The sequence below is a fragment of the Theobroma cacao genome, chromosome 5 (assembly GCF_000208745.1).
Source record: "Theobroma cacao cultivar B97-61/B2 chromosome 5, Criollo_cocoa_genome_V2, whole genome shotgun sequence".
Classification (NCBI taxonomy): Eukaryota; Viridiplantae; Streptophyta; class Magnoliopsida; order Malvales; family Malvaceae; genus Theobroma; species Theobroma cacao.
The window spans coordinates 30,505,606-30,529,551 of NC_030854.1; the positions used below are offsets into that span (position 1 = coordinate 30,505,606).

Consider the following 23,946-nt stretch of genomic DNA (forward strand, 5'->3'; position numbering starts at 1 on the left):
ACATGATTACAAGTTTGCAGGTAAAGATGCTTAGATTGAATAAAAGCTAACTAAGAAGACTTAGTGCATGAAGAAAAGACTTACTAAATAAATGCAAAACACAGAATACTAATGGTCCTTAGCACCAATCAGCATACTCCATGCATCATCCGAAGGACAAGATTTGCAAGTATTATAATATGCTCTGATACCATGTTAGAAAATGAAGAAGACATGACAGTTATATGGGAGGATTTTGGGGATTCTCGTTCAAGCAAAAAGCAAAGAATACAAGAATTTATATACAGAGAGTTTTGGCTGTTAAACAAAAAAGAGAAAAGCTGCTAAACTAACTAACTAATCATTAACATTTAACCAATTTTCAAAAGCGGTGTTAGTCAAAATGATGTGTATTGGCAAATAACTAGAAGTCCCTGCTCCTTTTATTGAAACGGTGCGTTTGTGGAGTTCTTTGTGGCTTTCTTCTGTTGCTCCAGTCTTCCTTATTAAACGGTACGTTTCTGCTACTAAACTTCTTTCTTTCTTGCGGCTGATTCCTTCTTCAACCCGAGCTTCCTGCTGTTGCTGAGCCACTTATGCAATGATTTAAGGTACAGGTATGTGTTTAACATAGGAGTATCGTTTCAGGCTTTTCAATGAAGGATTTCCAATCTTCTTCAGACGGGTCTTCGTTAGGCATGTTTGTCCGGGCAATTGTCGGCCTGTTGGGAAAATAACCAGCATATTCATATCGTCCAAAGTTCACAGCTGCATGATGACCTGAGGAAACCCAAGCGACGGTCGTAACAATTTGGATTAAGTCTTTCGGGGTTCTGAGGACAGGCCACCATGATTCATCTTTCTTGTCGCCATGGTCGACTTCACGAATTTCTGTCCACCATGCTTGAAGTTCTTCATGACTCCACGAGACTTGCATTTGGGTAGTAGTGGTTGACAGAGTCAGCGATCAATTCTTTAAGGATGTCCCAAGGAAGAAGCCCGTCATTAGCGAAAGGGTAATCCCTGATTTTAACCTTAGGCCATGAGGAGCTGTTGGATCTTCCATGGCCATCCCCCTAAGGTAGAAAATGGCAAGTAGAGTTAGTGAATGATAGAAACTAATTAAACCTCTTTCTGATAGTAAATGTTTTTATTTGCCCTTTATTTTTGGAAGAAAAAAAAAGTTTCATATAAAATAAAGTAATATTCTTGCAAAATTATTAATAAAATATATAATTGTTCTTTTAGACAACGAGATGTATGATTCTACTTCTATTTTTCTTTTAGATAACGAAATGTATGGTTCTGCTTTGCTATAGACCAATTATATTATAATTGGAGTTACATTTTATATAATTATTTAATTATTTAATTATTTTTAATTTATTATAATTTTATTTTTAATCATCTACTTTACTTTCTAAAAAATTTTAAAAAATAAAATATAAAATTCAAAATAGTAAGCAAAGTAACAATAAGACTGATCCTAAGGCAATTAGTTTGTTATGTGATTTTAACTATTTCTTTTTTATTTATAAAAATTAAAATGATTTTAATATATAAAAATATTTTATAATTTACATAAATCTATCACTTTTAACTCATATTCTTATATTGCAATCAATTAAGCTATCAAACAATTATTTTTGTACCCAATTAAGTCCTTATATAGATGGAAACATTATACCATTAACTGTTTTGGTTTTTTTTTTTTTTTCAATTTTTTGCTTTTAGAAGTAAGATGTAATTATATAAGCTACAAAAGTAACAATCAAATAGAGTCTGAGTGAACACACTACCGGCTAATTAAATCTGCGGGGAACGCCTGATGATCGAATCGCCACTCAAGGTCATAGGCAACAGAACTGAACTCCATGGAATAATTGGCAAGCGAGAATGAGCTCTCGATGATCCCATCAGCATTGATTAGGTGTGCTCGAGCAAGTGCATTGATCTTCATTGTGAAACGGAAATGAGGATGAAGCAATTTATAGATTGGATGCAACACACTGAGCTGCTGATTTGTTGCAATTATGTAAGGTTCAGTGGCACCATGAGTTCTCAGGCTGCACATGGAATGGATATTACAAGTTAACACTGAAACAGAAACGTGTAGGTGCCAAAAACATTTTAAGAGGTTGGGATGAAAGCAATGAAAACTTTGGTTAAAGATGAAGAAATGGTACATACCAATGAGTAACAAGCTAGTGAGAGAGGGAATCATGAGCCAGCACATGAGTTTTGGCAAGCCTCCATAGCCAGGCACCTGTGGAATGCCCACAAGGTTTGTATGCTTTTTTCCAGAACTGCGGTTTCCCATCCAAGGTTGGCCGACTCCGCTCTATGGCCAAAGGCCTCAAAGTCTCATTTGGGTTTAACAAAAATAGTGTTCGTGATCCATATAGTGTTGTGCCTTTAAGCTCTCTCACTTTCTTAACGAATGGTGGTAACAGGTCATGGTAATTTAGAATGAACAACTTTTTTTTGTTTTATTGCCTGCATAAATTAATCTAATACATTAATGAAACGTCTAAAGATTATTATTTTATATATCGATAATAAAATTTTTAAATTTAATAAAAATGTGACCATTCTCTAATTTTTTTGTAAAATTTAAGCCTCCACTGTAGGTGTATAAAATAAACTTAATGGAGCTTTTTCTTTATTTAAACTTTCTAATGAATCTCTTATGGTATACCTCATCAAGTGTCATGTAACCTTTGATTTCACACTCGATCATTTCTTTGGTGATTGTAGATTCCGGAGGACCGTAGCTATCAGGATCAAGTTTGCTCTGAAGTGGCCATTCCTGTTGGAATTTGTAAAAAAATCTTTAAACTCAAGACCTTTGTTTCTCTTTTTCTTAGCATGCCCTACAGATGAACAGATTAATGATAGCCACAAAACATACAGTTTAATCATACAAAAAAAACTGTCAAGAAGTACATATGTATTGTATAAAGGAGTTCTTGTCTTAAATTAAAGATTACTTAATCAAATTTGCATATGTACTATTAACGATTAAATTAGGGTAAAATACATTGACCCCTCAACTTTTAACTCTAATTACACATGGATCTATTAATTTTCAAAATGAAAACTCCACCCCAAACATGTAAACAACATTAATATTTAAATATGAAATATCTAAAATACCCTTCTTCTTTTTCTTACTCTTTTCTTTTCTCTCAAATCGGTCGGTGGCGCTCCCTTACATTGATCAACCACCCCTCAATCAGATTCAGCCAAATCTCCTTCGACCCCCTTGAGGAGCACCAGATCAATGCTCTCTTAGGAAGCATTGAGGATGACTGATGGAAAGATTTTTTTTTTTTTGAAAAGGAGTAAATAAATTTTTAAAATAATTATAATCTATATAATGATAATTTTTAAAATTAATGAAGGACAAAATTATCTTAAAATATTATCACATAATCAAACTAATACAAATATTAATAATTGACTAACGACAAGATTTATATGTCCAGTGAGAATAATCTTTTGAAGCGAAATGTTCATTTTAAAAATGAATGCACCCATATGTAATTATGATAAAAAATCAAAAAGATTAATGTATTTTACCTATTAATTAATTTTTGTGAATGAAATCTTACCATTCTAATAAAGAAAAAGTTTTTGAAATCTTTAACAGTTCTCCTACATTTAAGTTTCACTATTTGTATGTTTTGTTTACTTTTTTATGGGATTTATTGGTAATTAGAAAACTGAAGTTCGAAATCGGCTGCTATTCTAAAAGAAAAAAAATAAAAAAATATTCTTAAATGCTTGAATAATATCATAAGTAGTTTAAGTTTTCAAATTAAGTTATTTTTTAGCATGTTATCAAAATTCTTTAATCTAATGTCAAGCATCCTCATCATCATTTTGGTATAAATAAGACAGGTGGGTCTTTAATTAATTAATATTTTTCACACCTTTAATCATATTTTTTTCATATGCATTAATGCTTTAATTTCCAGTATCTGTATATACGTCATACCGTAACTAGTTTAATACCATATGGGTTGATTCCAGCAAGGGTTTGCCGAACAAACTCTCGTCCCTCAACCAAAAGAATCTATCCCCTAAACATGAAAACAACGTATCATGATCATGTCCCAAGCTAAGGCGGTAAAATTTTGTAACAATTTGTATATATATTTGTGTACATATACAGGTCCATTGGATTCGAGAGTGGAAGAGAAGAGAGCTGAGTTTGCATTGGTCGAGGAGTCTTAAAGGGCCAGAGACACAAGTTGTATCCGAAATGATAGCCAATAAAGCTCCACACAGTGATAAATATTCCATGGAGTTTCCTGATCAGAACTGTTCAACACTAGTATAACCTTGGGGAGGCGATTCCATCCCCTCATCGAACAGCTGGTCTATAGCTGCGAAGTTTGGGAATCCGATACTCCTACGCCGCAGTGATGGGATCAAGGGGTGAAGCAAAGACGAAGCCGTCTTTTCTCTCAGTTTTTGCTGCTTAACCTCCGAGAAGCATTCATCCCTCGGCACGTACACGTTATTGCTCTTTGCCTCAGATTCATGATCTGCATGCAATCGTGTATAGCCATGGTTACGAAATCAGAGATTTAGAGTGGTCAACAGACATGACACAAACCTTCGTATGGCTCCATGGTAGAACTACATTTTCTTCTATCAGAATATTCTATTGAGATAATGATCCATATATGTATACATATATTATCCCCTCACACTATATAAACATGCAAAATATTTAATGATTTATATGAAAATTTAGTTCTCGACGTTTGAATAAAGATGGAAGGCAAGAAATAGTTTATACGTACCTCTAGGGCACGGGGGACGTCCCGTTCTGCAACGTCGAAGGTAAGGGAGGCCTTTGCCGCCCAGCACTGGTCTTGTTTTACTTGGATCACAGTCAGGGTCACCAATATCATTGCAAACATCATAATCATATACCCTTTCAAACCACTTACGCTCTCCTTTACCATTGCCTCTCAAAACCTTCAGCTCTTCCTTTCTCAGTGCCCTCAATCCCGCTTGGAGTTTGTGATGGCAAGTATGACTGCTCCAAACAAATACTTCGTAACAAATCAGTAATTTCTCTGCTTTTTTCGGAATTTTATTTCTATTTTTCTTTAAGAAAAGCATGGGTGAATGATTTTAGCTAGCTAGTAAGTTTTGAATTCTGACCTTGCTAGTGAAGAAGACTCTTTTCCCAGGATTGCCGTACTTTGAGTGAACCCAAGAATTACACTCGACAGTAACCGGACCCGTTGTGAAACCAACAAGGAGTATTTCCTCCAAAAATATTTCTTTGTGGTGCTCATTCTCAACAAGAGCCGCACCAACCTCCCCAGAATCTTCCCACCTTTAAATTCAGCCTCATACTTGACATTACCACCTTCTTTTACCCCATGTGCATAAGCTTTAATCGTGTCCTTCTCTAATCCGGTCCCTACAAAATATTGAATTACAAATAACTAGATTGATATTTACATGAAAATTACAACACTGATCGATATTTGCTATATTAAAATAGTTCAAGACAAGGAGAATCTAAAAGCAAAGAAACCTTCTACTTTCTCTTTACTTGGGTCAAGCTCAGCACTAACAAGCTCCAAGAGAATCAATTTAGCAGGCGAGTGTAGGAAATCCCATAGCCCTTTACAGCCAATTATTTGTTCCACAGTGACTACAGCTTTATCCCTTAGCATCATCATTTTTTTTTTTGGTTTTTTGTCTGTAGAGAGAATAATCCAGCTTGTTATTGGAGAAAGATGTGTTGGTACGTAGTAGATTTATATTATCTGCAAAATTAATGCGACATAGTTTTCATCCACTACACATAGCTACAAGCAAAGAGCCAAGCTGCTTAATATGTGAGTGGTTTTCGTATATAGATAATGGCATGGCATTAATGTGAAGTAAAGATATTAAAATTACACTTATTTAACAGTAAAGCCTTTAATTTATCCCTTTAGAGAGGTCCATCTGCAAAATTAGGAAATCTAGATGTAGCTTAGGGCCATTTACAATTGTACCAATTCGATATTAAGCAACCTTTTAATTATTTCTAATTTAAGAATTTTGGAATTAGTATTTCATACATCAAGGGTAATTTGAATAAAATTAATAATTTTTTTAAAAATAAAGAATAGAAATTACACAACCTTTAAAAATGAAAAGCTAGTAGGAAATCAAATAAAGGAAAAGAAAAGGGGAAAAATTATACCTACGAGTGATTTGTCTGCACAAAATATATAGTAATTGAGCATTCCTTCATTGTATTTTCTTTATCCATATAGAAAGAAATTGTTTGACATAATAATAAGTACCAGCATGCTTTAATTATATGGTAAAATTTATAATTTAATTAGTTATTACCTGATTACATTAATTTAAAATGAATGAAAATCAGAAATCTGAGTCTAGAATTAAGCTTGCTAATAACTTATTACATTTATCATAGAGGGGAGTAACATTTCTCGTTTTCTTTTAATTGTAAAAAATGAAAATTAATGGTTAATAGAACTTTAAGTAGTTAGGGCGGCCAGGCCCCCTGCTAGGGCTCTAGCTTTGCTTTTTATGCTCAATTGGTTGGTTCGGTTGGGTTCGGTTGAGATTGACATAGATGAAGTGTCTTAAGTATATTTAAAATGGTAAGAATCTCTGGCAGAGTGAAATTAGAAGGAATAGCTATTGGTCTTGGAGGAAATTGCTTAAGCTTAGAGAGTTAGATAATAATTAGTCTCATTGACTCAAGCTTAATGCAGATTATAAATATTATTGGTCTCCAATCTCCAAATCTGGTTATTACAATGCCAATAGGCTGCTACAATCTATATAACATTCCTAAGCATAGTCTTCTATCTTCTCAAGCCATTCATGTTAGAAACAATTTCTTTTTTGCTTTGTTCCCAGGGTCTTGTCAGCAGCAGACCTGGAAAGTTGTCATGTAAATAGGCCTGTTGGCGATCCGGCTTGAAGAATTCCATTGGGCTAAAATGGGGTTTTGAAAGGCACATCTGCCATCTTACTATTCTCAGGATTGTCCACATATATCCAAACCAACAAGCACTTTGGGCAGGTTTTTTATTGATGTCATGTAAATCTGCTTGTATGTGGGCTTCCATACATGGTTTGAAGACTATAAACTGGGGAACTTTCAACTTTCATGAAACAAACATATACACATCATTTAGGGGGCTGCTAAAGCTATGCATCCTATATGAAGTTTTTTAAGACTAACATTCCTTTAAAATCAATGCAAAGGAACTCAAACAAACTGTACAGATATAGAACATCCATTGGCCATAGAACACTATGAACTGAACTCCCTATTATAGGTTAGCTTCTACCTGAACATAGCTGAACTATTTTACAAGCTGAAGAGGTTACCGGGTGAGCTGCACAGAGATAACTATCTTTGCCTAGAGAGAAAGAACTCGTAATCAGGGTGTCTGTTAACTGAAGTCTGATCTCCCTTGTTCACAACAGCCCTTGCCATAAGAGATGCAGTCTCCTTGAGAGTCCTTAATCGCTCCTTCAGTATTCCAGAAGGGCTTAAGCCATGGATTTCTGAGAAATCATTCACGGTAGAGTGCCTCGGCTGGAACCAGCATTCACCCTGTTCAAGTGATGAGCATTAATGATTAAAGAGTCAACCACCTTTAAAAATAGATGCAGTACATATTCAATGGCAGCACAACAAAATATAATAACTAATGGAAGAGGCAGTGATGATAATGAGAAGAAGATATGTTTGCACATTCGACTGACTCATGGGCATTCTTATTTGATACTCAGCAGTTTAAGTGAACACCAAGTCAATAATTTCATGATTGTTATCTTAAGAATGGAATGTTTGCTTTTGAAAACTAAGTTCTGAAATAGTTTAATTAGAGATAACTAGAAAAGCCAACAGCACAATTCCATAACTAAGAAATAGGGGTAAAACTAGTCCATGTATTTTGATCCGAGAGACACTGGATGCATATTTTCCATTAAAAGACAACAGATGCGTTCTCCCATTCTAAGCTATGCAGCAAAGTACCAGTCTTTCACCAATAAATTCCAGTCCTCAGATTATCTAATGGCTCAAGCATATATACTTTAATGTTATTATTCATAAATACTGAACCTATACCAGTAAGTGCATCTGTTAATAATAGGAACTAACAAAAACATACCAAATCAATATCTGTCAAAGCTTACTTTCACTATTAAATATGAATGTATGTCAGATTGGAAAGTTTCTGATAACAGATTTGGTTCAACATTTGGTGCAAATGACTGAAGGCATCCTCTAGTCATTTGAGATGCTGATGAGAGGGTACAGCTGATAGAGCTCTTGGTGACACGATAAAATAGGATCACCCAATTTGGTATTTGCCTCTGTAATCCTACATTTGTGATCCTCAGTCATCGAGTTAAACAGCATCACCGTTAGAGAGGATGATCTTTAGACAAAATCACCCCTAACATATTAGCAGAAACATATATACAACACTCCCCCAATTCAATTGGAATGTTCATCTTATTATTTTAGGATGTCCCAAAATACTGCCCACTTAAAAAAATATAATTCATAATTCCAAATTACCTTTATTGAAATACTAGCCAACCTATTAAGAAAAGCTATCATTTATTTTCAAACAAAGTACATAGCTAACTCTAGCATTTCTCTTAGGCCCCTTCTAGGTTGAGATTTTCATGTGTTATGTAAAATTCAAACAAGTCCACTGAATTAGAGGGCCAAAACACCTTTATGACATTAAAGTAGAATTTCGACGGTTAATAAGGCAGCCTTTGTAATTTAGAACAGCAGCACAGATGACTGCTTCTATCTCACACAACCCTGCACGATTACAGTTCAAGAAGAAACTATCCCAGTCATAATAATTGGTGCATGCTTGTGTGCAGCTATTGGTAAAGGAAATATAGCTCTTTGAAAAACATGAAGTTCAATAAGGGAGGTTTGTCCAAACAAAATAAATTGGGCACCAGGGAACATCTTAAAGACTGTTAAGAAATAGGCACTACCACAAAGCCACTTAAATTATCAAAGCTGGGCTTCAAAAGGATAGCAATTGAGTAATTAATTATGAATACCTGGGCATTGTAACTCTGAAGACCCACAACAGGAGATACTATACATGCATCCAAACTAGGGTAATCAAACTTGGAACTTCTACGAACCAAATGGCCAAGTGAATGGTAAGTCAAAAATGCTGCACGAAAATTTCCATCTGGAATTCTATAAATAGGATACCATGCAACAGAATACCTGAAATATAGAAGCAACCAACATTAAAAATCCTCTTGGTATAACTAGATACTAAAGAATTTCATCTTGCATTAAGTTGTCTAAAATAAAACCACAACATCATTCACTTTATGCTATGTGAATAATTTTCTATCACTAACCAAGATCGAGGATGCAGATCATGTATATTTATGGAGTTCAGATGAACTGGATCCCCATACATTTTGCACCGAGAAGAAACATCATCTCTAACCAGTTCTTGTATCCTGGAACAAACAGAACCATAATCAAGGTATTTGGGAAAAAAAATTGTTATTTTTATTAGCACACTAGATTCACCCAAATCTGCCCACAAACCGAAAAGGGTTAAATCAAAATTATAGTGACTAATTAAATAACATGTCAATCCGAAGCTTCACCTTCTGTCCCATTATTAATTGCTTGTTTACATTTAATTAAAACAAGAACAGCAAATTAGAGTTATCATCAATATGCACCAACAGCCAGAAGAAGCATAAGAACAGCATAAAACAAAGCACAACTAAGACTTACAAGCTAAAAATACTTTGCTACTACATTCAGCCTATCATTAACTCAGAAGCAAGAGCAGCCGGATCATGATTCCAGTCTTCAATTATGTTAAAGGTCAAGAATGGAAAGATAGTATTTAGCATCAAGATTTGTATCCATGTAATCAAAAGAGAAAACTGTTACACTTTTGTTTAGCAGGTGAAAGTGGAGAATAGGGAAAAGGGTTGATTAGAAACCACAAGAGTTGGTTCTACTTACTAAGGAAACTTAACATTTAATAATAAAATGATAAGTTCCATGAAAATCATATCAGATGTCAAAAGTATTGTAATTACAAAGGGAAAATACTGACGAGAAATAAAATTAACACTTACTTTTCATATAATGCCCGTCTTTGCTGAGGCTGTTCAGATTCAAAGTACTCAAAAACTGGTTCTAGACAATCTGACCATGCCATGTCAACTGATTTGGCTGACAACCCATTCTTAGAAGAAACTAGAGATGGTTCTGATCTAACCACATCATTTACTGGCAAATGACTACTTGGTTCTGAAGTGCGTGGCTGGGGTACAAGCACTGACAATATTGGAAGGTGACTGACATTGGTAAAGTCTCTTGAAGTGGAACCAGTATCATAACCCTCAGAAACTCCAGGAGAAGCAATTGTGGTGTTGTTCGGGGTGGAATGACTTTTACTGTTCCTAAAGAGTTGAACTGCTGACAAGAAAGGCACAAAGTAGGCACGAAATTCAAACCGATCAACACCCAATCTCTTTGGATTTTCATAATCTTCAGCCCTTATTTCTAATCCATAGCTGCCATGTTTCTCATACCACTGCCACAGGCATCCCAATGGGACGTTTGGTGTCTCATGTCTACACAATAGACCACTAGGAACCTGGTCCTGCAAGCAAGTTTGACAAGCTACTGAACTGTATGAATGACAAATAACTGGAGAAGAAAAGTGAAGAAGCCTTTCAAACTCGGCAATGGGACCCCCGATGGCCATCTGAACAGCTTCAGATGCCATTTGTGCCCTATAGGCATCATTCAATGCCTTAGATATCTTGTTCAAATCAGTTGCAAGTGCTGATAAATTTTGTTCTTTAGTTTCATCTATTAAGAAATTGGCCCCATTATGCTTGCTTTCATTTTCATTTATGCAAGCATTCAGATTCCTCAAATTTTTAATATGGTTATCATTTTCAGGAGAACTAATTGCATGTCCTGAATCTTTACCAATGCTACACATTGTTCCAGCGTCAACTGAAGAAGAAAGATTCTGAGCACAGGGAGCAACTTTCTCTTCAAATTTATTTTTGAAAGTCCAATCTTCAGCTTCTGGCCCATTAGAATGTTCCGTCGACAAACTGGCAGATCTCACAGATGTTGTAAATCCAGGATCCTTTATCCCAACAGGTATCCATTTCTGCAGAACCGAGCCCGAACTATGGCTTTGCTTACCATATTCTGCAAGAGAAAATTCTTTCTCTGTTCGAGCAACACCATTCACCATCAGATGAGGGAGGTACACTGGAGCTCGCACCTCATGCAAATTTGGCTGGTCCAAAGGGACACATGACTTTTTCAGCAAGCTGTCTTGATTCTCTATGCATTGATTATTCAAACCAGAAGCAGCATCACAGACACTTTCACATGGTTCCATGCTGCCTGGACTAACTTGTAAGTTGTTAAGTGATTCAGATTTCATAGTCTCAACCCTCGCAAAACCAAGCTGAGTACAAGACCTTGAAACATTTTTAATTACTCTTTGGTCATTCAGAGCAGTTAAAACATCTAACATTTCATCTTTTTGCATGCTGCTAGTCTTTGCATGAGCATTTAAGTTTACCTTGTTGGGATGAGACCCCTTCCTCGAACAACTGCTTTTTTCTTGTTTTGAAGCTGGACTAACTTTTCTTTTCAACTTCCTAGGAACCTTATCTTTTAACTTCCTTTTATCATTAGTTCCAGATAAGGTTGTTTCATTGGCAGCATTAGAACTTCTTTTCAGTAAAGGAGCATCCTTTGCAGTAACATCAGACCCTGAGCAAATGGGACTTGCTTTCTTCAGCTCAGTGTTGCACTTCTTTACACCATTCCTCTGAACCCTTTGCCAAACGGAATGACTGTTCTCTGTCCCCATTCCACCGTGCAAGTTTCCTATACTTCCAAGTTTGCAAGTACTTGAACTCCCAGGAACTGATTTAAACTGCTTACCCCTCTTGCCTGATGCAATCATTTGTACATCACAGCTGCTAAAATCCAGACCATGCTTCGGTCCCTGAGTATAATCATGGGTTTCCGAAATGCTACATAATGAGTTTTGATGATAGAAGGATCCCTTCTTGGTATTGGAACCGGGTGCCTCTGATTGACTATTTTCATGGCTGTTATCAAATGGCTTAACAATATGACTAGCACTCATACTCTCTTCACTGCTTGAACCAACAGAAACTGAATCCAACACTAGAGAATCATGCAAATCAGAGAAATCCTCCTGATGTATACAATCAAGAGAGCCCACCTGTGATGGATATCTCCTCTCTAGACCTACTCGAGACCTGGAAAATTGCTGGTCTTCTTTACCAATTTCAGAATCATTAATAAGATACTCACTAGGCAACTTCTGAACCTGAGAAGGTACAATAGATTCTGTTATATCCACTTGATCAATGTCAGATATGCATATATTTGGTGATTCAAAACTTGTAATAACACCATTGCTGCTGTCTGCAAAATCCGCTATATTTAGCAAACCATTAGAAGGTGAAGTTGCACATGATACTACCATACCCTGATTCATGTCATTGTTACCACAGATTTCAGATGCTGAACTTCCACGCGTATACTCAGAACAAACTTCTGATGCTGTGGAGCTAACATCACACAAATGTTTCTTTCTATGTTTTCCCTTCTTTTTTGCCTTCTTTCGTGAATTTCTCTTCTTAGACTTGTCTTCCTCAGAACAATCGACGAACATAGCAGATGGATTAGTAGCAGTAGATCCTTTTGGCATAAAAACAGAGGAATCATTGCAAGTGACGGAACTCTGACAGGAAGAATTGTTGGCCACTTCATCCAATTTAGTCATTTTGTTTGCAACAGTCCTGGTGCGAAATTGATGCTGCATATTTGATCCAGAGAAACTTCTGGCTCTACATTGCTTGGCAGAATAAGTAACCTCAGGTTGAGGCCCTTTCTTTGTCTTCCGTCCATCAACCTTAACTGAATTAATCAATGGAGAGGAAACCAGATGCATGCTATTCATATTCAGGTGAGTTCCAGATCTGAAAAGGTTATTGTGATCCAAATATTGCAAAGGTATTGCAACAATTCTCCATTGTCCATCAGATCCAAGTGTAGGTAATGTCAAAATGGCACACCTAAAAGATTAACAAGAGATGGACCAGTTACACAATCAAGTAAATATAATCAAAAGAGAAACATACATTGCTGATGCACATTGGAAAATGACAAAGAAGGAAACTAGATGACTAACTTCCAGTTATAAATGTTAGCAATCAGAAATTACGAAAGTAGTTTCATCAGAACAAAAAGGTAAAATACAACAGAAACACACATCTGCAAATTTCTAAATCCTCATTCTTTTCCACTCAGTTATTCAACCCTGTATTTAAGTCATTAGACATTTAACCCAGACCAACTATGCATAAGCTGCTCAAAAAGCTTTTCTTAAGACTCCAGTGACAACTGGAGGATCTTCTTGACAGAGAGGAAGCTTATATTCAAGCATTAAATATTAAGGCATGCTGGGAATAATACAAAAAACTTATGTATGCTTTTGAGATTACAAGGGAGAGCTATACCCTAAATAAAACAACACAATGTTTTGAATGTAAATGGCATCCGAAGTGTGAGTCAAGCCCTTACTAACATTTATCTATAGATATCAACAAATCGAACATACTTCCTCTATCATAAAACATAACCATGTACCCAAAGCAATTGTTCTATATATAGATTGCATTCATAAAGATTCCTAATTTCACAATGCAAGATCATGCTCTGGTTAACTCTGTTTACTACTGCTATCAAGAGTAGCCAAAACACATTTATATACGCTAGCTTTTCTTGAGGATCAATTTGCACCTGAGCCATAATATCTTGTCTCAATTATTTTAATGAAAATCTTTTGGCTTACTTTTTACCCAAGCTTTTCATTAACTTTTAGGATTTATTACTTTCTTAAAGGTTAATTTATTCTAACATGACAAGGACTCTACTAAGTAATAAAAAATGACTTAGAGCCTATTTGGCCTGGCTTTTTTCTAACTTAAAAGCTATTATGAAGCTCTTATGAAAAATAATAGCTTTTAAAATTAAGCTAAAATTGTTTGGTAAATTTCTTTTTATAAGTTATAATTTTTGTTAAAATTATTATAAAAGGTATTTCTTTTTTTTTGAGAGGGTAATATTGTAATTATTTTTAATAAATGAGGATATTTTTAGAACAGAAATAAAAATTCTCTTATATTTTTAAAAGAAGAGAAGAAAAAGCTCCTCTTTGGAGCTTTTTTTTAAGCTCTTTTTTTAAAAATTTTGTTCTTAAAAAAAAAAGAAGAGCTTCTCAAAAAATCATGTTTGGCCTAACTTTTGCTTTTAAGAAATAGATAAGCTGAAAAAAAGCTAGGCCAAATATGCACTTAATAATAACATAATAGCATAATTGAATTTTTTATTTATAACTAGCATCATAAAATTTGATTCAAAACAAAAGGGTAATATAATCTTCACAAAATTCTCACACTCCTTAACCCACACTATATAATCTTAATAGATAATCAATATTTTAAAGAAAGTATTTGTTAGACCTTTTTGAATGAATTACATATGTTTTTCTCACCTTGGATAAGGCAACAAAGCATTAGCTGGTGGTTTGGCAGAAGGAAATTAATTCATTAGATGTATCATACATTAAAAAAAAAAATCTGGTTCCCTTTTTTTTCTCTTTTTCTTTCTTTGGGGTGGGGGCGTGGGGGGGTTCATCATTCGCTTCTTTGTTTTGCATGCCATGTCAACAAAATGTAAGGTATTTTCTCTATGATATGTTCAGACATCAAATGCCTATTACCTGTGTACTTCCAATTTGTGCAAATGTTTTAGAAACTGAATTACTTTGAGTCAGCACATAAATTAGTACATTTTACAGAATCTCTCTTCTTGAGGGATGGATTTCAACAGATTTGAAACAAAGATTTTCTTTTATATTGATTTAAATATTATTATTAAACAATGACTTCATTTTCCGATCAATTCCAATTAATAGAGTATCTGAAGTTTGAACTTCAATTTTCCTACAATGATATCCTAGATGCAAGCACACATAGTTTCATACTAAAAAGGAAAATGATAATATAAAAGGAAATGAGCAAATATAAAAAGAAAGATAATTGAAAACCATTATTAAGCAATCTCAATAAATGAGAGGCATCTAGAAAAATAATACTAGAGGAGAAAAAGAAATAATGGGTATTGACAGCTTAAGTGTTGTCTCAAGTACCAAACAAAAACTTTGATTCTATGTTTGGGAATAATAATTTGGGAGAATTTATTAAATTTGGCTTGTTATATACATTGTGAGGGATGAAGCTAAATGCTATCTAAAAACTAGTTAAGTTAATATTTGAAAAGGCACCCGAGCATTTGGCTCATTGGTTGGTGCATTATCCCTCTGTCTAAAGAGCAAGGTTCGAATCCCCCCTCCCCCAATTATATATAAAAAAAAAAGTTTATATTTGAAAGGGTTTAAGTAAATGAATTTCAAATTCCCTAAATTATTAAGGTATTTCAAATACACCACCAAAATAGAGATATAGCAAATCCATGAATTTGGAATTAATTGAGAAAGTCATGATTTCATGAGTTCTATCACCCAAATCTATAGTAATCAAATTCAAGTTCCCAAATGCAACCTAGAGCAATTTATGTTGATCACCTTTAACTTGAAGCAGAAGGACATGTAAGTACAGCATACATAGCTAATGATCAAAATTGGATTACCTCTGACCAATGTTCCTCAAATTGAAAGAAGAAATTCCAGAATCCTGAATAATATATGGATGGTGATAGAAAAAATTACTCCAGCTAATCACAAAGTAAAAGAATATGAACTAGACCACTTAATATTGGCGAAATATAGGGAAAATATCTAACCTCTGATCTTCTAGAATCATTCAGCTGCAAAGAATTCTTGGAGCGGTTAGCCTTTCCTACCTCTGAGACTTTCTGATTATCTTGATGGGTTTGTTGAAGGGCACAAGGCATCTTTTGCTGTATCTGTCCATGTCAATAGCATAAACATATAAATAGGCAGCTTTATGCCAAGCTTACGAAGATTTACTCAATTAAAAAACCATGTTTGAAATAAAATTTTCCACGCTAATCACAGCGAGAACAATTATTTATCAAAACTATTAGGAAAACAAGAAATAAAACCAACAAATTTCAGTCAAAGAAAAATTCTATAAAGTAGCCAGATGCAGCAATCTATTCCAAGCCAAAATAGATGTTAGAAGAAATCATAAAACTCAGGAATGGGGTATAAGAAATTGCACAAGCAAAACATTCATAACAAAGATAGCTGTTGAAAAAGATATCTTAGAGCCATACAATGAACTAACCACTGCTATCAAATACACCACTAACTTCACAAAGTTTAAGCTATAAGCAATCATCAACTGTCTTTCGAAGGGAAAAAGAGGTAAACAGGTTCAGAGGGTAATTGATTACTGCTTCCTTGAGAATATATTTCTTAACGCAGAAAAGGAAGGTGCTAAACCATTTTCCAAGTTCTTGCTCAAATAGTCAAATTGATTCCTTTCAAACCAATTGTCACTTGAAGTTCTCGTAGCATAGAATAGGAAGATTCTGGGCACACATGAAACAGAACTTGACAGCATTTGCCCATTAATTGCTGAGGGTAAACGTAATCCACTTAACAAGTAGAAGAATAAAAAAAACTGATTGGAGTAGGAAAAAAAAATTTGCAATGTTAACTGCAGAGCAGTAGATCAATTCAATCAACACAAGCCATATAAAAACAACAAAAGGCAATATATAACAATGTTAACTAATTATTCAATCAGTTGCATAAGACAAACATAACCTTTTCCAAAAAGCTATAACCAATAAACAACTAACAGCTATCTAATTAGTGGAATATAGAAATCGTCAAATTTATCAAGGAAACAAAAAAGAAATCCAATACACCACACTAAAACGATTCTCTAAGTAGAGAAATCAAACAATCATGTACAAGAAAAGGTATATTTACCAAGAGAATGATTGTATAAAAAATTAACCAAACTTAATTAATTCAAACAACAAGCATAAGACTGAACATCATCTCTACCTCAACCTAATTCAAACATGTCAACACAGTGGTTACCACAAATCAAATTGGGGTTCTCACAACAACCTGGACAATCCAACTTTTGCAACATAAGACAAGCAAAATGCTACCAGCCATTACTAGAGTTTTGAACAACAACCAGGAACAAAATAGGCAATATAACAAAACTGTCCGATGTTGCTTTGCAATGTTTTGTGACATACGTAAATATGTTTTGTTTCCGGAAAAAGACAGACAAAGACAACCACTGTTTTTTCTTTCGCAAAATAAGCATTGGAAGAAAAAGTTTCTTGTTTCCCTTATTGACAGTTTTCATAAAGTAGGTGACTATTGTCCATGAGTACATACCGGTATCATATTTTAAACTTTTATTATATTGAAAATATATGAAAACTAGTTAAATAGTGAATTTAATATGAAAATGCAATAAATATATAATTGAATATATCAAAAAGGTTGAAATAATTATGTTAAAAATATATTAAATGTACAATTATAAACTAGTATATGCACCTAAGCATTTGGCTCATTGGTTGGTGCATGATCCCCTACCTGAAGAGCAGGGTTCGAATCCCCCTTCCGCCAATTAAAGAAAAAAAAATCTAGTATAAATACGATTCCATAATATATAAATATAAAAAACTTATATAATATAAAAAAAATAAACATGTTCTATAATACAAAACATATCTAATGTTTTAATTTTTTGAAAAGTTATCAAGTGTACATTCAATAATCATATCAAATTACAATACAATATTTAATAAAATAATCAAAACTCTGATACAATTTTGATCAAAAAACCTCTACTGTAATTATATCAAATCTAATACATAATTACACCTGAGCATATGGCTCATTGGTTTGTGCATGATCCCCTACCTAAAGAGCAAGGTTCGAATCCCCCTCCCCCACTTATAAAAAAATAAACCTAATATATAATTATATCAAATACAAAAATTGAAGATATATATATATTTCTCTAGTTATATATTTAAATATAAGTAAAAGTATAGAAATATAAGTAAAAGTACAGAGACTCAAATGAATTCCTATAGGTAAAAAATCGTTTTACCTATAGTATTACATACACAGATATACATGTATTAATACTGATTTAAATACATACTTTGGTTTGGTCAACTAATAATTAATATTCAACACTTAAATTTTCCTTTAATAATTAAATATCATTGATTCATATTATTATTATTGTTAATTATTCTTCTTTTCCAACATGTCATAATATTGCTCGTCATTTCAAAATTCTGGAAACAAAACGGAAATAAAAAAAGAGAACTTGATCAAACAAAGAGAAAACCCCACCAAAAAAACAAGGCGATTTTTCCAGAGATGAGGGAGCAGTAAAAATTTAAGCGGAAAAGGAAAAGAAAAGTCATATTGAAACTCACCAGAAAACATGCGATGATATGAAGCAAAAACTTCAGAAATGGAAAGAATTTAGGAATTGGAAAGAAAAAAAAAGGCGAAAAAGAAAAAAGTGAATGGTAATTTATAATAGTGGTAAAAGAGACTGTAAAAATTCTAAAAATAAAGGGAGATTGCCATTTCCCCAAAAATCTATGAGGACACAATCTAAGGAGAAGGGAATGGGTAAAAAACAGGGGGTTCCCCAAATTTAGGTGTGAGGTTCAGATAGAATAGCTAGAAAAGAGTAGACTAAATTTGCCTTGTGATTTTCAACAACCACTCTCATTTTCTCCACTTACTTTAAATATATCTATACATAAATAAATAAATTTTGAAACAAAAAAAAAAAAGTCTTCAAATATAGATAGAAAGACAGAGAAAGAGAAAGAGACAAACCATAAGTATAGGGATGAACCAGAAACAGAGCTTTGATTCCTTGTTGCCGCAAACTTCTCTCTCTGTTGTTTTTTCCGTCGTCGACTTCATTTAAATATTAATGCTGTTAATTGTGATTTTGCAAAATAGTTAGGGATATTATGGTCAGTTGAAATGAAAAAATTATAAGGTTTCTTTTGTTGGTTTCTAAGGCTTGGGCGACCATCTGTGAAACATGCATGCCACATAATAAAGAAACCCTCTGGCCCCACTACACCCTTTTTTTCCTTTTGTATACTTTATTTTCCACACCAATCATTAAAAAATAACAAACCATTATGTTTGGTTATAATTGCTTTGATAATTTTTGAGCACTAATAAATAATATATTATAAGTATCCAATAGTTATCATTTAATTGATAGTTATATATGCATAAAATTATATATCAACGCATTTTAAATTATTCTTGTATTACACAATGATTAAATTACTTAAATTCGAATATATTATCCGAACGTCTTGACGATATATCGGTAATTATTATCTATATTGAATTTCTTTTAATAAAAATTTAATCATTTAATATCAAAGAATTTGGTAACAAATGTCTGATGTGACACGGTAAATGAATACCTATAATAGCAAACTGAATGAAAAAGCATTAAATGTGAGCAAATATTTCAATTTACTTCCATGTTTACAAGCATACAGCAGATAGCGTGTGATGCCATTACCTTTTTCCCAAGAATTACGTTTTTGGAATTTTATTACCAGATATATAAACCAAACGTAAGCAATGTTAAAATTGAAAACTGAGAAGGATTTGGGTTGTATATCAGGGAAGAACAAAGGTTCAAGCCCTCTTAAACATAACCTTGAAGGGCACATCGCTAAGAGCCAGACGCCTAACGCCACCATCAATGAAAACACCCACATCCCTACACATGACTTTGCAGAAATCGCACACCGTTGGGCAGAAAACAAGCTTGTAATCATCTTCGTACTTTTCAATCTTAAACCAATTGTCAATAGTTTCACGACCGGGGTTGCCTTCGACCCCACCGGTCGTCACGAACCATTGCTGTGTTGAATCATCGAAACTGTCGAGCTTCCAGAGCGTGGACTGGACACAAATTGTAGCAGCGGAAAACTTGATGTTTTGATCGGTGGAAACACGAACAACACCTTTCTTGATGTTAACAGGTGAAAATGTTACTGGGAGACCGTCTGAGACCTCCAGCTGCTCTTGAACAACATCAAGCGGGCAGGACTCGTTGCCAGTGCTAGCAAGAGTTAGGCCACCTCCTCGACCACGGAAAACCGGCAGAATGTAATAGTCAGTGCCGGTGCGGAGCTTTTTGCCTGAGATATCGAGCACTGGATCAGGTGCAGCATTGGCACAGAGAAGGAGAGAAAGTGCTAGGAACACTGCAGTCTTCATTGTCTATTGTTTCTTCTTCTTCTTTTTCAAACTGTGGAGGACATGCAAATCTACAATTTATTTATAGAGCTGAAGGGATCTAGTGGATAATACTTTCAGAAGAGTGCATGACGTGTAATCAAGATCTTTAAGGGGAGTTGTGGGACAGAACAGAGAGAGCTGCCTTTGTTTGACCAGCTGAGCTGATGAAGCTAAGCGAACTGACTGTAGAATTGTGGAATGACGGACCTCAACTCAACTTGAAAACCATTTGTTTTCTCCAATTTCAACACCAAAGAGGCAGTTGCAACTTGCACATGCACAAAACAATAAAGTATATACAGCTTGAATCAGTCAAGTACATCCAGTTCAGGATCTAGATTGGTCCTCAGGGATGGTGAGACGGCCCTCGCAATCTTAAATCCATTTCTTATGAATAATTTGCTGTACTCAAGATTGCCTAGGAGATCAAATGCTCTTCTTTATTTGAAAGTGAAGACAGTAGCGCCATACAAATCATAATAGAAATTGTCGCCATCTCTGGAATTTTGGATATTTTAATATGTAGTCAATATATTTTATGCAATGTCAAACGTCAAAATATCTTATCCTATCAGTATGACATCATTGATGATTGTAATATAATAACTAAAGTTTCCCAGCAAATACCCAGATTCCCAAGGCAGGTTTGACGTGCTCACCGCATGCTAATATGATCTAGTACAGTCATTTTTATTTTGTTTTAATTAATGTCTGAATTTGATTTTTTTTTAATTAATTTTTTTTTGGGCTTGATTGCTATTAATTTATTAATGATCCTTAATTTAAGTATTTGTCATAGATCAACATCTATGACCAAGGCTTATAGGCAAACTGTGGATTTGGGAGTTGGACAGGAATAGGGAAGATTATAAGAGCGGACATGAAGAGGCCATAGTAATAATCAAAAGGGGCGAGCAAAATTATTTCAAACTGAAAAAATGTGAGTTTAGTTTTTTTATTCAGTTAAAATGGTTTTGGAGTGGTCGGTTAGTTTTGGGTGTTTAGTTTAGTTTTCGGTTGAGAAAATTTTCAACGGAACATACTGAACTAATCGAATTGTTGATTATTAAAAATTTAATATATATATATATATATATAATATTTTTGGCTTTATTCAATAATAATTTTGAGTTGTTAGTAAATTTTTAGTTCACTTGAGTATGTTAAAATTTAGAGTAAATATCCTCAATTTTTAAGTTTTAATCAAAATTTTAAACGAGTCCATTAATTTTTGAAATGAATACTTCATCCCAAAAGTGTAAACATTGTTAACCGATAATATAAAAAAGATTAAATTTTTTTCCTTTATTAATTTAAAAAATTATAATTGTATAACCTTTTTTTGAAAAAAAATAGAAAGCACCAATCGATGCTCTAAGCTCCCCAAGTGAGAGGAGCACCTGCTACCCTTTTTTTTAAAAAATAATCAAAAGATTAATAAAAATTATATAATAATAATTTTTAAAATTAATAAAGAGTAAAATTATTTTTCTAATATTATCACGTCATCAAATTAATGAAAATATTAACAATTGACTAACGCCTAGAGCTATGTGTCTAGCAGAAGATATTTTTTGGAGTAAAGTATTTGTTTCAAAAACTAATAAATCCATTTAGAATTTTGATTAAAACTTAGAGGTGTGGTATTATATCTTAAAATTTATATTTTATAAATGTATTATCTTAAAATTTGATAAAATATTATAAAATTTTTTAAGATTTTTAAAATTGATCAAACGGATCAAAATAGATCAATTTAATTAAATATATTAGTTTAATTTGATTTGTTATATCGATATTCGAAATTTTAATATTAAACCGACCGTTAACACTTTTGTTTTCAATTCATAGGGAATTAATGAGGATAGTACATATAAATTAGAAGAGTGGGTTTGGTGTCATTGCCATTTGAAAATCATTATCTATTGATAATTAGGGTTTATGCTTATGGGAGAAACATATGTACGGACTAAGACAGTTCATGAGCAGCAGCAACCATGGGAGAACTTTTGGGCTTCAAGAAGATTATCCTGTTTGGATTTAGCCATTTCTTATCCCTTCAAAATTTGCTTTATGTATAGTTTGAAACTTTTGGACGTGAAGAAGATTATCAATTCCCGAACTGTACAAGCTTCTTTGATCGATTTCTGGATGCAAATGAAGATATGGTACCTATAATTTGTTTATTATATGGCATTGACCATGCAATTTTGGTGTAATTTGCTCTAGTTTAGGGTCAATTATATTACCCAACATCTATAGAACAATCAAAAGAAAAGCATTGGGTATAAACACCAAGGAGTAGTATGTGATATCATCATTTATTCATATTATTATAATCTTTCCCAAGCTTTACATTATTGCGATCTTATTGCCGTAGTATACATATTTAGTGAGAATGGTGTGGGGTAAATGAAGGAAAATAAACAGCTTCAAGCTCTCTTAAACATGACTTTCAAGGGCACATCACTAAGAGCTAGACGCCTGATACCAGCATCAATGAAAACACCCAAGTCCCCGCATACAGGTCTGCAGAAATCGCACACCCCCGGACAGAAAACAAGCTTGTAGTCATCTTCATATCTTTCGATTTTAAACCAGTTGCTGAGAGTTTCGATACCAGGATTCCCTTCAACTCCACCAGTTGTCACAACCATTTTTTGTGTTGCTTCATCGTTGTCAAGCTTCCAGACAGTGGATTGGACACAAATTGTAGCAGCAGAGAACTTGATATTGAGATCCGTGGATACACGTACGACGCCTTTTGTTATGTTCACAGGTGAAAATGTTAACGGGAGACCGTTGGAGACCTCGAGCTGCTCTTGAACAACATCAAGCGGGCAGGTCTCGTTGCCAGTGCTAGCAAGAGTGAGGCCACCACCTCCACCGCGGATGACGGGCAAGATGTAGTAATCAGTGCCTGTTCGGAGCTCTTCACCTGAGATGTCAAGCACCGGATCAAGTCCGTCAGTGGCTCCTGTTGAGCCCCAGAGAAGGAAGGAAAGTGCTAGGAATAATGCAGTCTTCATTGTGTTGTTGTGTAAACTTGCTTCTGTTTGTGCCTTGATATACCACGACCACAGTATATTTATAGAGCTAGCTAGAGGGAGCTGGTAGATAATTCAGAGGCGTGATTAGGGAGTCGTGGGCCAAGATAGAGCTAGCCTGTTCTGACCAAACTCCTCCAGCTAATCAAACTCATCAACTTGGAATTGAGGGATGATGAATCTTAACTCATGAAAACCTTTTTTACTTGTACAAACAAACATTAAGGATTCACAGCTTGATTTTCTTTTTCTTTTTTTTTAATTAGCTGTAGTAAGGGGTTATAGGGGGTAAATCCCCAAGTTAAGCTATTGCTTTTTATTTTTTTGGCATTGATTACAGCCTGAATCAATCAAATACAGAAAACTTTGGGCTAATCTAGAATCTGCTCATATAAGATTAGTCTTCCAGGATGATAAGAGCCGGCCCACGCAACCTCTCCAACCTTTTACAATTACGTGATGACTATTTGTTGCAGCTAAGATCAGGA

The 23,946-nt window shown here is 34.2% G+C and overlaps 3 protein-coding genes and 1 pseudogene across 4 annotated transcripts; all 4 read right to left on the bottom strand.

The window, feature by feature from the left end:
* Window positions 383–5,694, bottom strand: LOC18599356 (annotated as a pseudogene).
* Window positions 6,704–19,117, bottom strand: LOC18599357. 2 transcript variants are annotated; one of them, XM_007029296.2, is made up of 7 exons: window positions 18,969–19,117; window positions 15,944–16,066; window positions 15,791–15,834; window positions 10,141–13,152; window positions 9,397–9,501; window positions 9,082–9,256; window positions 6,704–7,597 (listed from the first exon to the last, which is right to left on the bottom strand). In XM_007029296.2, the coding sequence occupies exons 1-7, from the start codon at window positions 19,056–19,058 to the stop codon at window positions 7,391–7,393; spliced, it is 3,756 nt and encodes a 1,251-aa protein (XP_007029358.2). In that variant the 5' UTR covers window positions 19,059–19,117; the 3' UTR covers window positions 6,704–7,390. The 2 variants fall into 2 exon arrangements, with proteins under 2 accessions (XP_007029358.2, XP_017977263.1); XM_018121774.1 differs by lacking the exon at window positions 18,969–19,117 and adding an exon at window positions 18,554–18,832.
* Window positions 19,564–20,450, bottom strand: LOC18599358 (miraculin). The gene has a single exon (XM_007029298.2). The coding sequence runs from the start codon at window positions 20,388–20,390 to the stop codon at window positions 19,803–19,805; it is 588 nt and encodes a 195-aa protein (XP_007029360.2). The 5' UTR covers window positions 20,391–20,450; the 3' UTR covers window positions 19,564–19,802.
* On the bottom strand, window positions 22,700–23,487 carry LOC18599359 (miraculin). Its single transcript, XM_007029299.2, has one exon. The coding sequence runs from the start codon at window positions 23,438–23,440 to the stop codon at window positions 22,844–22,846; it is 597 nt and encodes a 198-aa protein (XP_007029361.1). The 5' UTR covers window positions 23,441–23,487; the 3' UTR covers window positions 22,700–22,843.

Bases quoted from the DNA above. Each gene is read 5' to 3' on its own strand.
- LOC18599359 (XM_007029299.2), bottom strand. From the start codon at position 23,440: ATGAAGACTGCATTATTCCTAGCACTTTCCTTCCTTCTCTGGGGCTCA.
- LOC18599358 (XM_007029298.2), bottom strand. From the start codon at position 20,390: ATGAAGACTGCAGTGTTCCTAGCACTTTCTCTCCTTCTCTGTGCCAAT.
- LOC18599357 (XM_007029296.2), bottom strand. From the start codon at position 19,058: ATGAAGTCGACGACGGAAAAAACAACAGAGAGAGAAGTTTGCGGCAAC. The intron at 16,067-18,968 runs GTTTGTCTCTTT...TGACATGGACAG, and splicing joins GGTTCATCCCTATACTTATG to ATACAGCAAAAGATGCCTTG. The intron at 9,502-10,140 runs GTAAGTGTTAAT...TGTTTGTTCCAG, and splicing joins AGACGGGCATTATATGAAAA to GATACAAGAACTGGTTAGAG.